The sequence below is a fragment of the Prionailurus bengalensis genome, chromosome C1 (genome assembly GCF_016509475.1).
Source record: "Prionailurus bengalensis isolate Pbe53 chromosome C1, Fcat_Pben_1.1_paternal_pri, whole genome shotgun sequence".
In the NCBI taxonomy this organism is placed as follows: domain Eukaryota; kingdom Metazoa; phylum Chordata; class Mammalia; order Carnivora; family Felidae; genus Prionailurus; species Prionailurus bengalensis.
The window spans coordinates 78,243,106-78,267,333 of record NC_057345.1 but is presented as its reverse complement, the minus strand read 5'-3'; the positions used below and the strand labels follow the sequence as shown (position 1 = coordinate 78,267,333).

Genomic DNA, 24,228 nt, shown 5'->3' with positions numbered 1-24,228 from the left:
GGTACTGTGAAAATCTATAGGATTAATGGATTTTAAGGTCATGGTGAGGTCTAACAATTGTTGGAGTCAAGGGTTATCTGGAGTAAGCTAGAAAAAGGTATGAGGAAGTAGTAAGAAACTAGCGTGCTTGAAATTGAGATCAAGGAAAGATTTTAGTTATTGGCAATGACAAAGGAGTGGTTAAAGTTAATTAGCTATTTTGATCATTAGCAGGGAGGTCAAGGGACTGAGAAGTGTCCATTAGAGAGAAATATTGAGACAGAGACTAAAATCTCTGGGAAACAAGGAGTGAACCAGGGATGGTAAATGACTATGGGTGGTATAGTCTGATGATCATGACAAACTTAAAGCTGAGGATCAAAAGGAGGAACTGCGAGGGTGGGGGGGGGGAGATGGTCTGCAAGAGGCACCCTAAAGGTAAGAAAAACACTAGTGAAGAAACGGACTAAATGAGAGCTTGCAAGGGAGAGCCCAGGTTCAGTCAGAGCAGTGGTTCTCCAACTTTAATGTGTATTAGAATCACCGTTCAACTAAGGATGATTGGACCCTGCACCCAGAGTTTCTGACTCAGTAATTCTGAAGTCTGAAAATTTGCATTTCTAAAACATTCTCAGATGATGCTAATGCAGCTGGTCCTGGGACCACATTTCCAGACAACTCAAGAAGAAAAAGAGGGAAAAAACAAGCAAAATCTTGATTATATCGGGACTGATGCCGAATCCCAGAAAACAATATGAAGCAGTTTTAGAAGTTGGAGAGTAGTAAGAGATGGGGACAGAAATGGGGTCCTCACAAAACTAGGCTTGAGTTGAAGGCAAATAAGTTACATGCAGTATTTCATGCGTAAAATTAACAGAAATAAACTCCATACAAGAAGTTAAAAAAAAGCGACAGTCTTTTACTAAAAAATAATGCCTAATATAGGAAGGATCAGTTAGTTAGTAAGCCGATATTTTCTCTGCTAATCACTACATATATCTGATATAAATTCCTTAAAAAAAAAATACACACAGGTGTATCTAATCTACAGATGATCTTTTACGAAAATAACAATGCATACTATTCAGTGTGTGTGTATATATATATATATATGTATATATATATATATACACACACACACACACACACACACACACTAATTTCTTGGTTAAAAAATAGCTATAGTTGAGTGGATATGATTACCACTTTAATTCTAGCTGTTTCCTGAAGGTGTCACCACCATTTTAGCTACTAGTTGATCGTAATTTAAAAAATGGCTGTAGTTTAAAGTATTTCAAAAAATTATATTGATTATAAAACAAGTGAAGTCAAGAAAACTTTTCCTCTTTCTCTCAATAATACACACAAACTTTGAATTTTTACTTTAGATGGTATCTTAATACTGCCTGAATCATTTTACACTTCAAGAGTGCAAAATGTTAAAATATATGAAGCAGATACACATGATTGATACATAATTGCAACTTGAGGATGATGAAACAAAAATAATTTACAGATTTAAAATAAATACTATATAGTTAAGTAAAAATGTAAACATTCATTGCTATCACATATTCACATTAAGAAATGTATAAGTTCCTATAGAAACTTACATCATATTTACTATTATTTTGCTCAAATTTAACATCAACCAAACCATAGGTAACATTTTCTTTAAGCTAGATTTCATTATCAACTTTGCATACAGAATCAGCAGAGAATTTTACGTAACCTGATGCTCAAAGAAACCAAGTATTATTTGTTAGAGGTTCTAAATGTTTTTGAAGGCAGATAGATACTTGTTATAAAAGTTAAAAACTCAACAGGAACTGGTTTTTATATACCTTTATATATTTTTTTCATTTTTAAACAAGGGGCTATCTCTTTCGGATTTTCATTGCTTATACAGGCCTATAATACATAGCAGACTATTATTTATAAAATAAATAAAATCTGGGAATTTATTCAATTTTTAGGGATTCAAAATTATAAAATTTCCTGTAAATTACACCATTTAGAAAATGAACATATAGCTATTAAAAAATATAGTGAAAATTGTTTAATCATTTTAGAGCAGTCAAAAATACAATATAAGATTGGTATCCTGGTGTTTGAAAGCAATCATTTTACCATATGCATTTTAATCTTTTAAATCATTCATTTTAAGCTGATGGTTAATTTAAAAAGTTTTAATCAAAGTTGTTTTCAAACATTGTCATAATATCGCTTTGAAGAGTCATGTCAATGGTACCAGCCATCTGTAGAAAGAAGGAAAATATTCAATGTTACTTTTAAAAAATGTATGCCTTCATTATAACTATATAAAAATGATTACACAACATTTGAAACAAATTATACAAAATGAACACTATTTAACATAATGAGTTTATGCAGTTTTCTATTTCTGTTCAAATACTATCTGATTTTTGTTAAAATATTGCTCACATCTGGGGCACCTGGGTGGCTCATTCGGTTGAGCATCTGACTTCAGCTCAGGTCATGTTCTTGTGGTCTCTGTAAGTTCAAGCCCCGCATCGGGCTCTGTGCTGACAGCTCAGAGCCTGGAGCCTGCTTCAGATTCTGTGTCTACCTCTCTCTTTGCCCCTGTCCTGCTTGCCCTCTGTCTCTCTCTCAAAAATAAATAAACATTAAAAAAAATATATTGCTCATGTGATAAGTAAAGGTTTTAAAACTTACAAGAACACTGAGAACAAGTTTAACTTCTCTCTTCAACTAAGAGAGTAAAGTCTCAATGTTGGCAAAATATTAAGAATGTGAACTGAGATTATATTGTTTCATCTACCTCTGTAATCAACATAGTGTGCTAAGACACGTAAAATTATTTTCTGAATAAACCAATATCTTAACTATTTGAGAAAACTATTAACATTAAAGTTACAGGCTTTCCTTGATTCCGCCACTTACTATGTAACCTAGGACAAATTTTGTAACCAAGTTTATTTTATATATTGTCAAATGTAGGTATTTATGAAGATCGAATCAGAATGCATATGTAACATTTAGCACACTGTTTTTCATTAAATGCTAAAAAGCCATTAAAAATAACAAAGTAAACAAAAAGCAAATTAAGACAAAGGAAATAAATGTTTCCTATATTTGAAGCCTTCTATAAATGCCCATGTGGTACTAGTCTTTGGCATCTGAAATGATACCAACTATGAAATTAAAAAAAATTTTTTTTTATCAGTAAATAGTAACAGCCCAGAGTGATGGATAAATGTGCCAATTTGCAATCAATTGGTTAACTTCCTTGATGAGAATCAGTATTCTTATTGGCTATGTGGGAGAAGATTTAGAATTATGATTTAGCTACCAAAAGGATAATATATGTGACTCTTATAAACTATAAATATTTCTATAAATATGCCATAGGAACAAAGGAATTTTTTTTTGAGAGAGAGAGTGCATGTGAGCAGGAGAGGGGTGGAGGGAGAGAGAATTGTGGGGTTCCACCTCACAACTATGAGATCATGACCTGAGCCAAAATCAAGAGTTGGATGCTTAACCAACAGAGCCACCCAGACGCCCCAAAAATAAATTCTTAAAATCTTTACCCAGACCACTTTTTTTTAAAAAAGGTTTTATTTTTTAAGCAATCTCTACACGTAACTTAGGGTTGAACTCACAACCTCAAGATCAAGAACTGCATGCTCATTTGGTTAAGTATCTGACAGCTCAGAGCCTGAAGCCTGCTCCAGTTTCTAGTCTCCATCTCTCTCTGGCCCTCCCCCACTCACGCTCTGTCTGTCTCTCTCTCTCTCAAAAATAAATAATGGGAAAAGAACACTAACCATCTAGAATTCTATATCCAGCAAAAGCATATTTAAAAAAAGGCCAGTTTAAAACACATCCACACAAAAACCTGCACACAAATATTTATAGTGGATTACTGTAAATGCTGTAAGCTGGAAACAACCAATATGTCTGTCAATAGATGAATGGATAAACTGTGGTACATCCACATAATGGAAGTATTTAGTCAGCCAAAGGGAAAAAAAAGCTATTAAGCTACAAAAAGACATAGAGGAACCTTAAATTCATATTACTAAAATGAAAGAAACCAATCTGAAGCAGCTACATATTATATGATTCCAACTATATGACATTCTGGAAAAGGCAAAACTATGGAGATAAACAGATCAGTGGTTGGAAGGCATGAGTAGAACGCACACAAGCAATTTTTTTTAAAGAAAAAGACTTAAAAATGTTTTATTTATTTTTGAGAGAGCACAAGTAGGGTAGGGGGCAGAGAGAGAAGGGGACAGAGGATCCAATGTAGGCTCCATGCTGACAGCAGCAAGCCCTATGTGGGGTTTGAACTCACGAACTGTGAGATCATGATCTGTGCCGAAGTCAGACACTCAACCGACTGAGCTACCCAAGCACCCCCAGGTGACTTTTAAGAAAGGGAAATTACTCTTATTTTTTAGTAGGCTACACCCCCAGCAGGGCTCGAACTCACAACCCTGAGATCAAGACCTGAGCTGAGATCAAAAGTCAGATGCTTAACTGACTAAGCCACCCAGGCACCCCAGAAAGGGAAATTAATCTGATGGTACTGTAATTGTTGATCTATGTCATCATACATTTGTCAAACCCATAAAAAGTACAACACTAAGTGTGAATGTTGAAGTAAACTATGGATTTTGCTTGATAAACCAAGGTTGACAGTGATGTGTTAATGTTGGTTCATGGACTGTGGGGTGCTGATGGTGTGGAAAGTTTTGTGTTGATGGGAGGAGGGGAGGAGTATGTGGAAACTCATTGTATTTTAAGCTCAACTTTGCTGTGAATCTAAAATGATCTAAAATATAAAGTCTATTACTGATATAAAAAGGCCAAATAAAGATATTTTCAGATACACAGAAGCTGAAAGAATTCATTACCAACTGACCTACGCTACCAGAAATGTTAAAAGTCCTTTAGGAAGAAGGAAAATTGTATCATTTGGAAATCTGGAGCTAAATGAACGAAGAGCACTGGAAATGGTAACTACACAGGTAAACATAAAATTTTAACTTATTTAAAACTTTTAAAAAGATTATTTTATGGCTTAAATATTAGCATAAAAGCAGGGAAGGTAGAAATGGAAGTACACTGTTGTAAAGCTATTCTATCAAATGTGAAGTGGTATAGCATAACTCACAGGAACACTGTGCGAAGCTAATGTATGTACTAAAATCCTAAAGCAACCATCAAATAACAAAGTGTTAGTGATAATAAGTCAATGAAGAAAATAAAATGGTATCATAAAAATGCTTGATTAAAAGAATTCAGGAAAAAAAGGAGATAAAAAGAATGGACAAACAGAAAAGAACAAGATGTTGCATTCAAACTTAACCATATCAATAATCATATTGAACGCAGTTGATCTACACACTCCTATAAAAGACAGAGATTGGATTAAAAAAAAAAGATCTCAATACATGTTGCCTACATGAAACTCACTTTAAATATAAAAACACAGTTAGGTTAAAAATAAAAGAATGAAAACATTTTTTAAATCATGTCAACACTAGTCATACAAAAGTTGAAGTGGTTATATTTCAGAGTAAATAATACCAGGAATCAAGTAAATCATTTTGTAATGAAAAGGGGTCAATTAATCAAGAGGCCATAAAAACCCTAAATGTTAGGTGCCTAACAATGCAGCTTCAAAATACGTGAAATAAAATAGAATTATAAAGATAAAAAGACAAATCTGCAAATCATACAATCATAGATGCCAGTGCCCCCTCTGGTTGGGGCACCAGAACATACATTCTGCTCATGTGCACACAGAATATTTACCAAGGTAGACCATAATGTGGAACATTAAAAAAGTCTCAATGGGGGCGCCTGAGTGGTGCAGTCAGTTAAGCATCGGTTATGAGATTGAGCCCTAAGTTGGACTCTGCACTGAGCTGAGAGTGGAGCCTGCTTGGGATTTTTACTATCTCCCTCTGCCCCTCCCCCACTCATGCTCCCTCTCTCAAAATAAAAATTAAAAAAAAAAAAAGTCTCAATGGATCCAATACATTATATATTCTCTGATTACACTGGAATTTAATTAGAAATTAATAACAAATTACTAGCCAGATAATTCCCAAATATTTGGAAACTAATATACTTCTAAATAAATAATCCATGGCTGAGGGGCACCTGGGTGGCTCTGTGGGTTAAGCATCCGACTCTTGATTTCAACACTGGTCATGATCTCATGGTTTGCAGACTGAGCCCCACATCAGGCTCTGTGCTGAGCCAGCAGTATGGTGCCTGCTTGGGATTCTTTCTCTCCCCCCCCTCTCTCTGCCCCCTCTCAAAATAAAAAACAAAACAAAATAAAAATGAAAAAATAATCCATGGATGAAAGAAGAAATCCTAGTTTTTAAAACATCATTTTCTGTATATTAAGGCTCCTAAGCAAGTCAGGTTTTTTTTCTTTCCAATCTTATTAAGATATAGTTGACATATAATAGAAGTCAACTTCTTCCTCTAGTGTTGAACTAAAGAAACACTGACCTGGGGCAGTTATGCAGATGGCATAACTCTGGGCCACAATTTATAGATAGTTTATTGATTTTTTCAAGAGTAAAAACTGTAAGTAATGAACCACTTTATGTGCCAGGCACTTTCCTATGTGTTTACTACATGTAAATTCATTCCATCTTTAGAATAGGTATTATTTATTACCGACAAGTAGACTGAGGTACAGAGTGGTTAAATAAATTGCCAAGCCCAAAAGTCTAGAAAATGGGAGAACTAGTATTTGAACCACATAGTCTAGTAGCTCTAAGACAATACTCTATGATTATATTCTAGATCTTCGAGTATAAAATTTTTATTTTAGGCTCTGATTTTAAAACTTGATCCTCACTAAAGATGTAACTCCACTGTCACGGAAAATCACCCTGAATATATCTTTGAACATGTAAAAGACAGTACTCTGTTAAATCTTTCCTTAGATTTAATGAACTAAAATTTACTTACTGCTTCTCTCCTCCTCCGCTCTTGCTCTTTCTCCCTTGCTAAATTACGGTCTTTGAGAAGCAAGAGTTTGTATTTATCTTGAGTTTCCAAAGACTGCTGATGTTCTTTCTGCTCTTTTCCAAGGCACTGGTTTTGCATTTTACTTGAAAAAGATTGTTGAATGCAGCCAAGGTCCCTTAAAGAAACAGTATAGCTCAAAGTGGGTTTCAAAAGTTCCTTAAAAGTTTTTATTACATTACAAAGATATGTCATTAAAGTATAAATATAAAGCAATGTTTTAGATTCCCCTTGTCATGTTGTGATGTTGGTTTTTGTTATGATGCCATTTTTAAGCTTAACTTTTGATGTCAAATTTTACAAAGACAATCAATCTATATTAACAAAGAGAAGTTTACATAGAAACTGTGACCAAGGTTATATACAACTGCATTATGTTCTTACACATAGAATGGAAACATTAAGACATTTCTGGAAAACAACGTCTTTCTAATTTAGTTACATTAGTATCTTTGATAGTTTAATCACTTGATAAGTTCTATCCTCTTCAAAGTAGATACTACTTGTTAATTAAAAAAATCAATAAAAATTTGCTTTTTGCAGTTATAATTTGCTCTGTATTCTACTAAATAGCTTAATCATGGTCACTTGACAAAAAAGAAATTTAATATATTTAAAATTATATGTCCATCATAGGGAATGGAGATTGCTACACATAGTCAATGCATGCAGATATGAATGAATACTTGAATAAAAAGGAACTGATAAATGGAAAAAAAAAAAAAAGTCCATATCTCCCAAGTTATAATCCAGTAAATTACAGACCTCTGATTTTCTTGCAATACTTTTGTTTCCTTTGTATTTTGTTCCACATGTTTCCGAATTAGTTCCTGTGTTCGAGCTTTTACTTCTTTTTCTATTGCTGCTTTTCTAAATTGGTTGAAGAGCTCATCTGAGGACTTTAGTACACCTGATGTTTTGACTGGTTTGCCTAAACTTTTCCAAGAGTCTGCATTCTTGATCTTTATATCCTAAAACAAATAGTTGATTCAGTCTGTGTCTACAGATGTCAACATTTTGGAAGGAAAACAATAATTTTTGATATAGTAATAGATCACAGTAAGATTCTAAAGAACTTCCTGTAATTTTATTAAACTTAAGTTAAAGGTAACTGATGTCAGAAAAAATATGAAAATATGATTAACAGATAAACTCAATCATCTAAGACCAAATTAAAATAGCATACTTACCAATTATTTCGATTTAATGTAAAACATATACAGTTGACCCTTGAACAACATGGGGATTAGGGGTGCCGATGCCTGCATAGTCAAAAGTCCATGTATAACTTCTGACTCCCCCAAAAAACTAATTGCCTACTGTTGACTAGAGGCCTTAACCAGTGACATAAGCAGTCAGTTAACACATATTTTCTATGTTATATGTATTACATACTATATTCTGACCATAAAGTAAGCTAGAAGAGAAAATGTTGTTGAGAAAATCACAATGAAGATAAAAATATATTAACAATACTATACTGTATCAAAAAACTGTACAAACTGTATCAAAACTATATCAAACTATATCAAAACTGTATCAAACTGTATCAAAAACTATAAGGGGACCCACACAGTTCAAAACCTCTGTTGTTCAAGGGTCAACTGTATATTAAAAAATATATATTTTTTAACATTTATTCATTTTTGAGAGACAGAGACGGAGTGTGAGTGGGGGAGGGGCAGAGAGAGAGAGACAGACAGAATCAGAAGCAGACTCCAGGCTCTGAGCTGTTAGCACAGAGCCTGACACAGAGCTCGAACTCACGAACTGCGAGATCATGACCTGAGCTGATGTTGGATGCTTAACCGACTGAGCCACCCAGGTGCCCCAAGGGTCAACTGTATATTAAGAGTACGAGAATCTGCAAGGAATATAAAAATAAGTAAACTAGTCACTGTAAATAAAGATATTTTTGGTCCTATAGGGGAAATAAACCAAATATACAAATTATTAATAAGAGGCAAAGAAAGATAATGCCATATTTGTTGGGAACCCTCTGACATGCCTTTGTCTTTCCTTTCTTAATAATTAACTGATTGTGACTGCTGTTCTTAAGGGAGATGTGTCATGATCTAGATCAGTGCAATCCAACAGAAATATATATACTTTAAAATTTTCCACTACAGGGATTATATCTGGAAGAAGGTGGAGGAGGAGGATCTTAAGCTTACCTTGTTCCATGGATACAACTAGGTAACAAGCATATAAATGTAAGTAACCCAGAAAATCACCAAAGACTAGCAGAACAGCCTCTACACAGCTAAATACAGAGAAGAGGCCATGTCAAAGAGGGTAGGAAGGGCTAGAGGTGGTGGGGAACTAAACAGACCCAACAGACTCCCTGTGGGACTATCTGTGGGAGGGAGGATGCTGAGCATAGGGAGAAGAGAGAAACAGACACCCTAGGCACCAGGAAGATGAAGCTCCATAATATTTGGCTTTGAAAGCCATAGAGGCAAAATTTCACAAGTTCTTACAATCAGCAGGACTTTAACACTTGAAACATTAAAAATAAGAGGGCTCTGAACTCAGAAACCAGGAAAGCAGAGTCCAAGTCCTTAAATATTCCCTGGGCACTGAGACCATCCAAAGTGATGCCACAAGCCTGGCAGTGTGCAAGCAGCCCTGAAAGGGGCCAGCACCACTCCAAAGTGACCCCTACCATGGGAAGAGAAAAAGATAACCACACACACCAGTTCAAATGCAGCCCCAGCAATAGCGTGGGGGCAGACATCTAGTCTGGCTGCAGTACCCAGCCATAATGAAAGCTTGTCATGGTGGGGATCCTTGGTGGTTCAGTCGGTTAAGCGACTGACTCACTGTTCATGAGATTGAACCCCGCATTGGGCTTGTGCTAATAGTACAGAGCCTGCTTGAGATTCTGTCTTCCTCTCTCTCTCTCTCTCTCTCTCTCTCTCTCTCTGACTCTCCCCCACCCTCTCCCTCTCTCAAAAAACAAACAAACAAACAAACAAAAAAAAGAAAGAAAGCTTGTCAGGGCAAAACACCTATGCTACTGTGTCTCTGGCAAATCCTGGGTCTGAGTCAACTCAAATCCAAGGCAACCAAAGACTGGCTCATTAAGAGCATTGGGACTAAATCCTACCTACAACGGGCAGAGAGAGCCATTGCAGATGACTGGGCTGAAGGCAATAGTAAGGCACACACAACACACATAAGAGACACTTCTGAAACTCCAGGTTCTGGTGAACAGGGAGCAACTGTGTTGCAGGGCTCTATAGAACCTCTTTTTCAAAAGGCCATTACTTTCAAGTGTAAGAGGTGTAGCTCACTTTCATAACACACAGACACAGACATACAGAGTTAGACAAAACAAGGAGACAGAAGAATGTGTCCCAAATGAAAGAACAGGAAAAATACACAGCAAGATACCTAAGTGAAACAGATAGGTAATACGCCTGATAGAGAAGTTAAAGTATTGGTCATAATTATACTCACTGGACTTCAGACAAGAGTGGAAGAGACTTCGGCGAGACCATTAAGAAAGAGATAGAAAATATAAAAAAGAACCAATCAGAGATGAGAAACTCAGAAACTGAAATTAAAAATAAAATAGGTGGAAGAAATAGTAGACTAGAGGAAGCACAAGAAGAGATTAGTGACCTGGAGGAAAGAGTAATGGAAAACAATCAAGCTGAAAAGGAGACAAAAATATAAATAAATAAATAATGAAACGACACTTAGGAAAGTCAGCAACACCATCAAAGGTAATAACGTTCACATTATGGGGATCCCAGAAAAAGAAGGTACAAAAGGGGGGCAGAAAATTTGAAGAAATAATAACTGAAAACTTCCAAAATCTGAGGAAGAAACCAGAAATCCAGATCCAGCACAGAAAGCTCCCAACAAAAATCAATCCAAGGAGGTCTACTCCAAGACATGTAGAAATTAAAATGGCAAACTATAGTTTTAAAAGCAGCAGGAGAAAAAAAAGTTACATACAAGGGAAAACCCCACAAGGCTATCAGCTGATTCTTCAGCAGAAACTTTGTAAGCAAGAAGGGAGAAGACATGATATATTCAAAGTGCTGAAAGAAAAAAACAATCTGCAATCAAGAATACTCTAGGGGTGTCGGGGTGACTCATTGAGCATCAGATTCTTGATTCTGGTTGAGGTGATGATCTCATGGTTCATGAGGTCAGGGCCTGTGTCGGGCTCTGCGCTGACAGTGCGGAGCCTGCTTGTGATTCTGTCTCTCTCTCTCTGCCCCTCCCCACATGCTGTCTTTCTTTCACTCTCTCTCCCCCAAAATAAATAAATACTTAAAACAAAAGAGAGAGAGAATGCTCTATCCTGCAAGGCTATCATTTAGAATATAAGGAGATAGAGTTTCCCAAACAAAAGTTGAAGGAATTCAGCCCCACAAAACCAGCCCTACAAGAAATATTAAAAGAGGATTCTTTGAGTGGAAAGAAACATCCTAAGTAGGAATAAGAAAAGTAGGAAACACAGAAGTAGTAAAATTAAGTTTGGCTATAAAAATCAGTCAAGGGATTTACAAAATAAAAGGATGTAAGGTATAACACCACATACCTGAAACATAGGTGGGGAAGACAGGAGTGAAGAATGGGTCCAAACTTAAGGGACCATCATTTTAATATAGACAGCTATATATAGAAGATGTTATATATAAACCTAATAGTAACCAAAAATCAAAAACCAGTAATAGATAAGCAAAAAAATAAATAGAAGAGAATCCAAAGTCTGTCACTAAAGAAAGGTGGCAAACCTTGAGAGAAGGGAGCAAGAGAAGACAGGAACAGGGAAGAACTACAAAGCAAACATAAAACAAGCAATAAAATAGCAATAAATCCATTCCTATCAATAATTACTTTGAATATAAAAGGACCAAATGCTTCAATCAAAAGACAGAGGGTTTTGGAGTGGATGCAAAAAAGCAAGACCCATCTATATGCTGTCTCCAAGAGACTCATTTCATACTAAAGATACATGCAGGGGTGCCTGGGTGGCTAAATCAGTTGAGTGTCTGACTCTTGATTTCAGCTCAGGAGGGTTCCCCAGGGTTGTGGGATTGAACCTTGCATTAGGTGTAGTAACAGAAAAGCAGTTCTCATGCAAATGGAAGTAAAAGGAGAGCCAGGGGAGCAATATTTATATTAGACAAAATAGACTTTAAAACAAAGACTGTAACAAGAGACAGAGAAGGACACTATATAATCATAAAGGGAAAAATCCAACAAGATAGAACAACTGTAAATATTTATGCAGCCAACGTGGGAGTATCCAAATATATAAAACAGCTAACAACAAACATAAAGGAAATAATCAATAGTATTACAATATAATAGGGGACTTGAACACCCCACTTACACCAATGGATAGATCACCCAAACAAAAATCAACAAGAAAACAGTGGCTTTGAATGACACATAGCACCAGATGGATCTAATAGGTATATTCAGAACATTCCATCATTAAACAGTAGAATACACATTCTTTTCAAGTGGAAACACAACACTCTCCAGTATAGATTTCATGTTAGGCCACAAAACAAGTTTCAAGAAATTCAAAAAGAAGTCATACCATACATCTTTTTCTGACTACAACACTATGAAACTAGCCATCAACCACAAGAAAAAAAATCTGAAACAAATACATGGAAATTAAATATCATGCTACTAAACAACAAATGTGTCAACCAAGAAATCAAAGGGGAAATCAAAAAATACATTGAGACAAAAGAAAATGAAAACATAATGGTCCAACATGTTTGGGATGCAGGAGAAGCTGTTCTTTTTTTTTATTCTACAAATTATTATTTTTTTACATGTAAATTTTTTTTTTTAATATACATGCTAGTTAGCATATAGTGCTATAATGATTTCAGGAGTAGATTCCAGTGATTCTCCCGAGTATAACACCCAGTGCTCATCCCAACAAGTGTCTTCCTTAGTGCCCCTTACCCTATCCCCCCCCCCCCCCCCCGCAAAAGCTGTTCTAAGAGGCAAGTTTTTAGCAATACAGGCCTACCTCAAGATGCAAGAAACATCTGAAATAAGCAACCTAAACTGACACCTACAGGAGCTAGAAAAAGCTTTAAAGCCTAAAAGTCATCAGAAGGAAGGAAATGATGAAGATTAGAGTAGATATAAATGAAATAGAAACTTTTCCCCTAAGATCAGGAATAAGGTAAGGATGTCTGCTCTCACCACTTTTATTCAACATAGTGTGGGAAATCCTAGTTACAGCAATCACACAAAAGAAAGAAATACAAGGCATCCCAGTTGGTAAGGAAGAAGTAAAACTTTAGCTGTTTGTAGATTACATGATACTATATATAGAAAACCCAAACATTCCACCAAAAAAACTACTAGAACTGATAAATGAATTCAGTGAGGTCACAGGGTTACAAAAAAAAAAAATCAACTTACATAAATCCATTGCATTTCTATATGCTAATAATGTAGTAGCAGAAAGAGAAATTAAGAAAACGATCCCATTTACAATTGCACCAAAAACAGTAAGACACATAAGAATAAACTTAACCAAGGAGGTGAAAGACCTGTACTCTAAGAAGTATAAACTATTGATGAAAGAAACTGAAGATGACACAAACAAATGTAAAGGTATTTCATACTCATGGGGTGGAAGAACAAATATTGTTAAAATGCTCACACTACCCAAAAACAATCTACTGATTTAATGCAATCCCTATCAAAATATCTATAGCATTTTTCACAGAGCTAGAAGAAATAATCTTAAAATTTGTACAGAACCACAAAAGACCCCAAATTCCCAAAGCAATATTGGACAAGAATGAAACTGGAGGTATCACAATCCCAGATTTCAAGATATACTACAAAGCTACAGTAACCAAAACAGAATGGTACTGGCACAAAAATAGACTCATTGATCAATGGAACAGAATACAGAGCCCAGAAATAAACCCATGATTAATCTTTGACAAAAACAAATCTTTGACAAAGGAGGCAAGAATATGCGCTGGGAAAAAAGACATTCTCTTCAACAAATGGTGTTAGGAAAAGTGAACTACTTTCTTAGACTATACACAAAAATAAACTCAAAATGGATTAAAGATTTAGACGTGAGTCTTGAAACCATAAAAATCCTTGAAGAGAGGAGAGGCAGTGATTTCTCTAACATCAGCCATAGCAACATTTTTCTAGATATGTCTCCTGAGGCAAGGGAAACAAAAGCAAAAATAAACTATTGGGACTACATCAAAATAAAAAGCTTCTGCACAGCAAAAGAAACAATAAAAAGAACTAAAACACAACCTACTGAATGGAAGAAGATATTTGCAAATGTCATATTGGATAAACAGTATCTAAAATATATAAAGAACTTAACACCAAAACCCACAAATAATCCAATTTAAAAATGGGCAGAAGACATGAAAAGGCCATTTCTCCAAAGACAGACAGATGGCCAAAAGATGCATGAACAGATGCTCAACATTACTCATTAGGGAAATGAAAATCAAAACCACAATGAGATCACCTCACACCTGTCAGAATGGCTATAATCAAACACACAAGAAACAAGTGTTGGCAAGGATGTGGAAAAAAACAGACCCTTGTGCACTGTTGTTGGTGGACATGCAAACTGGTGCAGCCACTGTGGAAAACAGTATGAGGAGTCCTCAAAAAATAAAAAATAGAACTACCCTATTCCATTACTGGGTATTTATCCAAAGAATATGAAACACTGATTCCAAAAGATAAAAACACCACTATTTTTATTGTAGCATTATTTACAATAGCCAAGTTATGGAAGCAACCCAAATGTCCATTGATAGATGAGTGGATAAAGAGGTAGTATATATATATACAATGGAATATTACTCAGCCACAAAAAGGAACGAAATCTTACCAGTTGCAACAACATGGATGGATCACTTAGCATCTAGCTAAGTGAAATTAGCTATTCAGAGAAAGACAAATAGCATATTATTTCACTCATGTGGAATTTAGGAAACAAAACAAAAAAGACAAACCAAAAAACAGATTCTTAATTGTAGAATACAAATTGATGGTTACTAGAGGGGAGGTGGGTGGGAGGATACGTGAAAGAAGTGAGAGGGATTAAGAGTACACTTATCATTATGAGCAATGAGTAATGTATGGAATTGTTGAAATCACTTTTTGCACACCTGAAAGTAATATAACACTATGTTAACTACACTGGAATTAAAATTTTTAAAAATATTCTAATACATTAACAAGTTTAAAAAGTGTAAAATTTTAGTATTTATCCAAATATACTCAAAGCATTATTATTTCAACATACACTCAGTGTAAAAGTTTGAAGATAATTTTATATTTTTTGTAAGTCCAAATTGGTGTTTATTATATATTTATAGCATATCTCAATTCAAATGCTAAACTGATTGGAAACAATTGATTTGCAACTGCATTTCATGAAACATACAGCTGAAAAAGTAGATATGCACAATCAAGCTGTTCCAAACATACTTATATGTTTCAAAAAGTGAACAGAGTACCAATTTTGAAATTTAATTAAATAAAGATTAAAACTTAGTTCTTCAGTTGCAGTAGCCACACTTCAAGGTTTCAATAACCATATGTGGATAGTGGCTACCATAGCAGACACTGGACAATTCAAGTCTAGATGGCCCTTCTAAGAGTTAACGTGCCACATCATCTAGTATAGATCATGTGCTATGCCACAAAACAAGTCTGCATAAATTTAAAAAGATTGAAATTTATCGAGCATCATTCTTGACCACAACATTATGAAACCAGGAATCAATTACAAGAATAAAACTGGAAAATTAACAAATATGGAGATTAAACAACATTCTACTACTGAACAACCAATGGCTCAAACAAGAAATCAAAAAGTAAAAAATATCTTGAGACAAATGAAAATGGAAATATACTAAAATGTATAGGATGCAGAAAAAGCAGTTCAGGAGGAAAGTTCACAGTGATAAATGCACACACAAAAAACAAGAAAGATGTCACAAAACCTAACTGTATATACCTCAAGGAACCAGAAAAAGAACAAAGCCCAAGGCTTACAGAAGGAAGAAACAAAGACCAGAGTAGAAATAGATTTTTAGGGGCACCTGGGTGGCTGGGTGGATTAAGCATCCAACTCTTGATTTCAGCTCAGGTCATGATATCATGGTTCGTGGGTCAAGCCCCACGTTGGGCTCTGTGCTGAGTGTGGAGTCTGCTTGGGTTTCTCTCTCTCCATATTTCTCTGCCCCTTTCCCACTCACACCCACTCTTTCTCAAAATAAACAAACTTAAAAAAAAAGAAAGAGTCCTAAAAGACATTAGAAAAGATCAGTGAAACTAAAAGCTGATTTTTTTTGTAAAGATAAAGGAAATAGACAAACCTTTGACTAGACTCACCAAGAGAAAGAAGACTCAAATAAGCAGAATCATAAATGAAAGAGCTATACAACTTATACCACAGCAATACAAAGGAAGATAAGAGTCTACTATAAGCAATTATATGTCAATGACATGGACAACCTGGAAGAAATGTATAAATTTCTAAAAACATAATCCTCCAAGACTAAATGATGATGAAACAGAAAATCTGAACAGAATAATTACTAGTGAGGACACTAAGTAATCAAAACCCTTCAAACAAACAAACAAAATCTAAGACCAGATGGCTTCACATTTAAAGAATTAATACTAATCCTTTTCAAGCTCCCCCCCAAAATTAAAGGGGAAGTCTTTTTTTTTTTAAGTGTATTTATTGTGTATGTGTGTGTGGGGGGCGGGGGTGAGGGACAGAGAGAGGGAGACAGAGGATCCAAAGCAGGCTCAGTACCAACAGAGAGACCAATATGGGGCTCGAATTCACTAACTGTGAAATCATGTCCTGAGCTGAAGTCAGATGTTTAACTGACTGAGTCACACAGGTGCCCTGAAGGGAAAGTCTTTCAAACTCATTTTATGAGGCCAGCATTACCCTGATACCAAAACCAGATAAGGACACCAGAAAATTATAGGCCAATATCCCTAATGAACATACATACATACAAAAGTCCTCAACAAAATATTAGCAAACCCAATTCAACAATACATTAAAGGCATCATATATCACAATCAAGTAGGATTTATTCCAGGGATGCAAGGATGGTTCAACATCCACAAATCAATATGATATACTAGATTAACTAAATGAAGAATAAAAATCATATGATTACCTCAATGCAGAAAAGGCATGTAACAAAATTCAACACCTGTTTATGGTAAAAACTCTCAATAAAGTGGGCATCAAAGTAAGATGCCTCAACATAATAAAAGCTGTATCTGACAAGCCCCGCAGCTAATATAACAGTGAAAAGATGAACGTTTTTCCTCTAAAATCAAGAACAAAATAAAGATGCCCACTCTTGGCAATTCTATTCAACATAGTATTACAAGTCCTAGCAAGAGCAATTTGGCAGGGTAAAGACAAGGCAGTCAAATCAGAAAGGACAAAGTAAAACTGTCAGTACTTGCAGATTACATGATAGTATATATAGAAAACCCTATAGACTCAACAACAACAAAAACCTTTTAGAACTATTAAACAAATTCAGTAGAGTTGCTGGACACAAAATTATATGAAAATTTATGCTGTTTCTATACACTAATAACAAACTGTCAGAGACACTAAGAATACAATGCCATTTACAATTATATCAAAAAAGAAAAACAAAAAATACCTAGGAATAAACTAAGGAAGTCAAAGGCCTATACACTGAAAACTGTAACCATGGTGAATAAACTGATGAAAGAAATTGAAGAAGACATAAATAAATGAGAAAATATTCCAAGCTCCTGGATTGAAAGAACTAATATTGTTAAAATGTCCATACTACTCAAGGGAATCTACAGATTCAGTGAAATCCCTATCAAAATTTCAATGGCATTTTTCACAGAAATCAATCTTTAAATTTTTATGGAACCACAAAAGACTTCAAATAGCCAAAGCAATCTTGAAAAAGAACAAAATTAGTATCATGTTTCTGAATTTCAAACTACATTATAAAGCTATAGTAATCACAACACTATGGTATTGACGTAAAAACAGATACATAGGTCAACAGAGCCCAGAAATGAAATTATACAAATTTGGTCCATTAGTGTACAACAAAGGAGTAAAGAGTATAGAATGAGCAAAGAACAATCTCTTCAATAAATGGTATTAAAAAAAAAAATTTATTTAGGGGCACCTGGGTGGCTCAGTTGGTTAATAAGCATCTGACTTTGACTCAGGTCATGATCTCACAGTTTGTGGGTTCAAGCCACACATCAGGCTCTCTGCAGCCAGCGCAGAGCCTGCTTCAGATCCTTTGTCCCTCTCTGCCCCTCCACTGTTCATGCTGTCTCTCAAAAATAAACACTTAAAATAAACAAAAATGTTTATTTATTTGAGAGAGAGAAAGAGAGCATGTGCATGCATGAGCACAGGAGGGGCAGAGAGAAAGAGAGAAAATCCCAAGCAGGCTTCATGCTGTCATCACAGAGCCTGACATGGGACTTGATTCCATAAGCCATGAGATCATGACCTGAGCCAAAATCAAGAGTCAGATGCTCAATCAACTGAGCCACCCAGGCACCCCTTCAGTAAATAGCATTGGGAAAACTGAATAGCCACATGCTTCTATACAACAAAGGAAACCATCTACAAAATGAAAAGGCCACATATTGACTAGAAAAACTGTGCCTGTGTTCATTACAATACCCAAGACATGAAAACAATCTAGGTGTCCACTAATGGATGAATAGATTAAGAAAATGTGGTACACATACAATAATGGAACATTACAAGTAATGGACTATTATTCAGGCAACAAAAAGAAGAAAATCTTGCCATTTGTATGACATAGGTTGACTTTGAGAGTGTTGTGCTAAGTGAAATAAGGCAGATAGAGAAAGATAAATACTGTATAATTTCACTTGTATGTGGAATTAAAACAAACAAAACCAAACTCTTGATAAAATGAATTGGTGGCTGTCAGAGGAGAGTAGTGACAAGTGGGGAAATTGGGTGAAGAGGGTTAAAAGGTAGAAACTTCTGGTTATAAAATAAGTCCTGCAGACGTAGTGTATAGCATGGTCACCATACTTAATAATACTGTATTATATTTGAAAGTTCTAAGAGAATAGATCTTAGAAGTTGGCATCACAAGAAAAACGATTTGTAACTATGTGTGGCACTAGACTTACTGTGGCGATCATTTCACAATAAATACAAATATTTAATCATTATATACAAATACTGAATCATTATGTTGTACATCGGAAAACCAACATGTTGTATGTCAATTATTTCTCAATAAAAACAAAAGATTTAACCTGCCTAGCTATGGTAGGAAAGTATACAATACCTAAACATCCTCTGTTGAAATTTATTTTTTGATAATTTTCTCCTTAATAAGTATGCTTACTTACTCTTTTCACAGATTTCCATGAAATACTAGGAGAACTTGTCAAGAGTCCCAAATAAAGCATAAGAAAATTTATGACTATATATACTCACAGGCCCTTAATTTCTATCCTGAAGTACTAAAGAGAGTCAAACATCACCAGGAGTCACCTAGATATCCTTCACAAGTGCTTCCAAAATTGCCCATGAACCCTATTTTTGTTCTTACCCATGAAATGAGCTAAAAATGAGTTGCAGAATTCCTTTGGATACTTAAGTGATTTAAAGCATGTCATCTTAAGGGGGAGGGGCCCAAGATGGCGGAGCAGCATGGAAGTTTTTTGCATCTCTGGCCCCTGAAATGCAGCTACATCAACACCAACACATCTTTCACACCTAGAAAATTGATCTGAGGATTAACACAGCAATTTGCATAACCTGAACCACAGAACTCAGCAGATGCTGCACAGAGAGGTGAACTTGGGGAGAGAAGTTGCAGAGGGTAGGGACCTGTTTTTGCTTGCAGAGGGAGGACAGAGATAGGAGGGCAGGGTATAGGAAAAGCACCCCCCCCCCCAAAAGCAGCTGAAGAGAAAGAGTGCAAACACCCATAAGTGACTTAACAAGAAAGGGAGAAAGAAAAAAGGAGAAAGGAGAGGGTTTGGATACCCCTAAGACTCTATGAACAGGGGAGTGCAGAGTCTGAAACTCTGCAGCTCAATACCTGGTGGAGCGCTGGTGGGAAGGGTGAATCCTGAGGAGCAGACCGCAAGGTCTGAGGGGTCCTCAGGCCACATGGGGAGAGGTGGTTCCGAGGCTGTGCAGCCTCCACAGAGGCAAAGGTGCCCACGGACTCCAGCGAACAGCCACATTTGCTAGTGTTGGAATAAGGATGTTACGGGGTGGTGAAGCTTGGCGCCAGATGTGTGTTGCAATTTACCATAATCCCTGAAACACTGCTGCTACACGATTGCACAAACTTTTTTGGGCGTGGGTTGGCATCCAGCTGCAGGCTCTGGGCATTTGCAGCAGCGTGGCTGAGTGACTGTTTCTGGGGGCAGGCCAGAACCTGGCCATTGCTCAGAGAGATAGTCCCACAGAGTGTCTGAGTGGGTCAAGGCCGCAGGGCTCTCAGAAGTGACGGGTTTGGAAACACAGCCCTATCTGAGATAAAACTCGGGAGGGAGGTACTGCCTGGCAGGCTGATGGCTTGGTAGCAGATAGTGTAGAAGCAGGGAGTGGATAGAAGCTGGAGAAAAAGGAGAGGTGCTTGACTGCCAGTCGGGGAGAACACAGAATTCCGATACCAGAGACAAGGTAGCTGGGTGATGCCATTTTCACCTCTCCCAAGCAGGCATATACAAAAATACATGCACCAAAACAATCCACCCCAGTAAACTAAGCAGCACCATTTAGTGGAGAATGGACCGGCTACACAAGCCCTGTCCAACTGTGCCAACCCCAGTCTAGAGGAATACCACAAATCTCTCTGCCTGCTTAGTTTACAGACTATAGAGTGCTTCATAGTTTGACTTCTAGGGAAAACTGAATGTAATTCCAATCGTATTCCATTCTGTTCACTGGTCCATCTATTCAATTTTTTTTTCTTTTCTTTTTCATGAATACAAAGAGAAAAAATTATTTTTATTTTCTGTTCTTATAAAAACGAATTTTTTTCTATATTTTTTTACTTTTTTGTAAATTTTTATTCTATTTTACTTTCATCATTTCATTTTATGCTATTTATTAATTTTTTTTTTAATTTTCAAACATTTTCTTTTTTTGTTTCCCTTTTTTCTCAATTCTATCAAATGTCTTTCAACAACCAGACCAAAACACACTTAGGATCTAGCATCCTTTATTTGATTTTTTTGTGTTGTTTTAAATTTTTTAATTTTAATTTTTTATTTTATTCTTTTTCTTCCTCCAAAATGACAAGACAAAGGAATTCACCCCAAAAGAAAGAACGGGAAGAAATGACAGCCAGAGCCTTAACACAGATACAAGAAAGATGTCTGAACCAGAATTTAGAATCATGATAATAATACTAGCTGAGTTGAAAACACAGAATCCCTTTCTGTGGAGATAAAAAGTAACATCTAGTCAGGATGAAATTTAAAATGCTATAACTGAGATGCAATCTTGAATGGATGTCAGGTGGCAAGGATGGATGAAGCAGAGCAGAGAATCAGTGATATAGAGGACAAACATATGGAGAATACTGAAGTAGAAAAAAAAGAGGGAAACTAAGGCAAAAGAACACAATATAAGAATTAGAGAACTCAGTGACTCATTAAATAGGAGTAACATCTGAATCATAGGTGTCCCAGAAGGTGAAGAGAAACAAAAGGGGGTAGATGGTTTATGTGAGCAAATCATAGCAGAAAACTTTACTAACCTGGGGAAAGTCACAGACATGAAAATCCAGGAAGCACAGAGAACTCTCATCAGATTCAACAAAAACTGACCATCAACAAGGCATATCATAGTCAAATTCACAAAATACTCAGGAAAGGAGAGAATCATGAAAGCAGCAAGGGAAAAACAAAAGGGAAGACAGATAAGGTTTGCAGCAGACCTATCCACAGAAACTTGGCAGGCCAGAAAGGAGTGGCAGGATATATTCAATGTGCTGAATTGGAGAAATATGCAGCCAAGAATTCTTTATCCAGCAAGGCTGTCATTCAAAATAGGAAAGATAAAAAAGTTTCCCAGACAAACAAAAAGTAAAGGAGTTCATGACCACTAAACTGGCCCTGCAAGAAATTTTAAAGGGGACTCTCTGAGGGGAGAAAAGATGAAACAGAACAAAAATGACCAAAAGCAGCAGAGACTATAAAGGATCAGAGAATACCACCAGAAATCCAACTCTACAGGCAACATACTGGCAATAAATTCATATCTTTCAATACTCACTTTAAATGTCAATGGACTAAATGTTCCAATCAAAACACAAAAGGTAACAGAATGGTTAAGAAAACAAGACTCATCTATATGCTGTTTACAAGAGACCCATTTTAGACCTAAAGACACCTTCAGATTGAAAGTAAGGGGATGGAGAACCATCTATCATGCTAATGGTCACCGGAGTACCCATACTTATATCAGACAAACTAGACTTTAAATAAAATAAACACTGTAACAAGAGATGAAGAAGGGCATTATATCATAATTAAGGGGTCTATCCACCAAGAAGACCTAACAGTTATAAACATCTATGCTCCAAATGTGAAAGCACCCCAATATATATATATCAATTAATCACAAACATAAAGAAACTCGTTTACAATAATACCATAATAGTAGGGGACTTCAACACCCCATTTACAGCAATGGACAGATCATCTACACAGAAAATCAACAAGGAAACAATGTCTTGAATGACACACTGGACCAGATGGACTTAACAGGTATATTCAGAACAGTTCATCCTAATGCAGTGGAACATTCATTCTTCTGCAGTGCACATGGAATGTTATCCAGAATAGATAATACTAGCACACAAATCAGCCCTCAACAAATACAAAAATATCAAGATCATACCGTGCATATCTTCAGATCACAATGCTATGAAACTCAAAATCAACCACAAGAAAAAATTTGCAAAGACCACTAATACTTGGAGATGAAAGAAGATCCTACTAAATAATGAATGGAATGAAAAGTACATGGAAGCCAATGAAAATAACACCACAGTCCAAAAGCTCTGGGACACAGCAAAGGTGGTCATAAGAGGGAAGTATATAACAATCCAGGCCTTCCTAAAGAAGGAAGAAAGACCTCAGAGACACAACCTAACCTTACACCTTAAAGAGCTGGAAAAAGAACAGCAAATAAAACCCCAAACCAGCAGAAGACAGGAAATAATATTAGAGCAGAAATCAATGGTATTGAAACCAAAAAATCAGTAGAACAGATCAGTGAAACCAGGAGCTGTTTCTTTGAAAGAATTAACAGAATTGATAAACCCCTAGACAGTTTGATCAAAAAAGAAAAAGGACCCAAATAAATAAAATCAAGAATGAAAGAGGAGAGATCACAACCAACACTGCAGAAATACAAATAATAAGAGAATCATGAGCAAGTATATGCCAATAAATTGGGCAATCTGGAAGAAATGGACAAACTCCTAGAAACATATAAACTACCAAAACTGAAACAGGAAGAAATAGAAAATTTGAACAGACCCATAACCAGTAAGGAAATCAAATTAGTAATCAAAAATCTCCCAAAAAACAAGAGTCCAGGGCCAGACGGCTTTCCAGGGGAATTCTACCAAACATTTAAAGAAGAGTTAACACCTGTTCTTTTGAAGCTGTTCCAAAAAATGGAGGGAAAACGTCAAAACTCATTCTATAAAGCCAGCATCACCCTGATTCCAAAACAAGACAAATACCCCGCTATAAAGGAGAACTACAGACCAATTTCCCTGATGAATATGGATGCAAACATCCTCAACAAGATACTAGCCAACCAGATCCAACAATACATTAAAAGAATTATTCACCATGACCAAGTGGGATTTATACCTGGGATGCAGGGCTGGTTCAATATCTGCAAAACAATCAATGTGATACATCATATCAATAAAGGAAAGGACAAGAACCACATTGATCCTCAATAAATGCAGAGAAAGCATTTGGCAAAATACAGCATCCTATCTTGATAAAAACCCTCAAGAAAGTAGGGATAGAAGGATCATACCTCGAGATCATAAAAGCCATATATGAAAGACCCACCGCTAATATCCTCAATGGGGAAAAACTGAGAGCTTTCCCCCAGGTCAGGAACAA

General features: G+C 36.0%; 1 protein-coding gene across 4 annotated transcripts in view; it reads right to left on the bottom strand.

Annotated features, from left to right (window-relative positions):
• Window positions 1–2,023: 2,023 nt before the first annotated feature.
• Window positions 2,024–24,228, bottom strand: part of BRDT (bromodomain testis associated) — an 80,165-nt gene continuing 57,960 nt past the window's right edge. For all 4 annotated transcript variants that reach the window (XM_043575559.1, XM_043575558.1, XM_043575560.1 and 1 more), the window contains 3 exons: window positions 7,792–7,997; window positions 6,970–7,144; window positions 2,024–2,237 (listed from right to left, as the gene is read on the bottom strand). In XM_043575559.1, coding sequence (XP_043431494.1) covers window positions 2,169–2,237; window positions 6,970–7,144; window positions 7,792–7,997 — 450 coding nt within the window. In that variant the 3' untranslated portion in view covers window positions 2,024–2,168. The remainder of the gene's footprint in view (window positions 2,238–6,969; window positions 7,145–7,791; window positions 7,998–24,228) is intronic.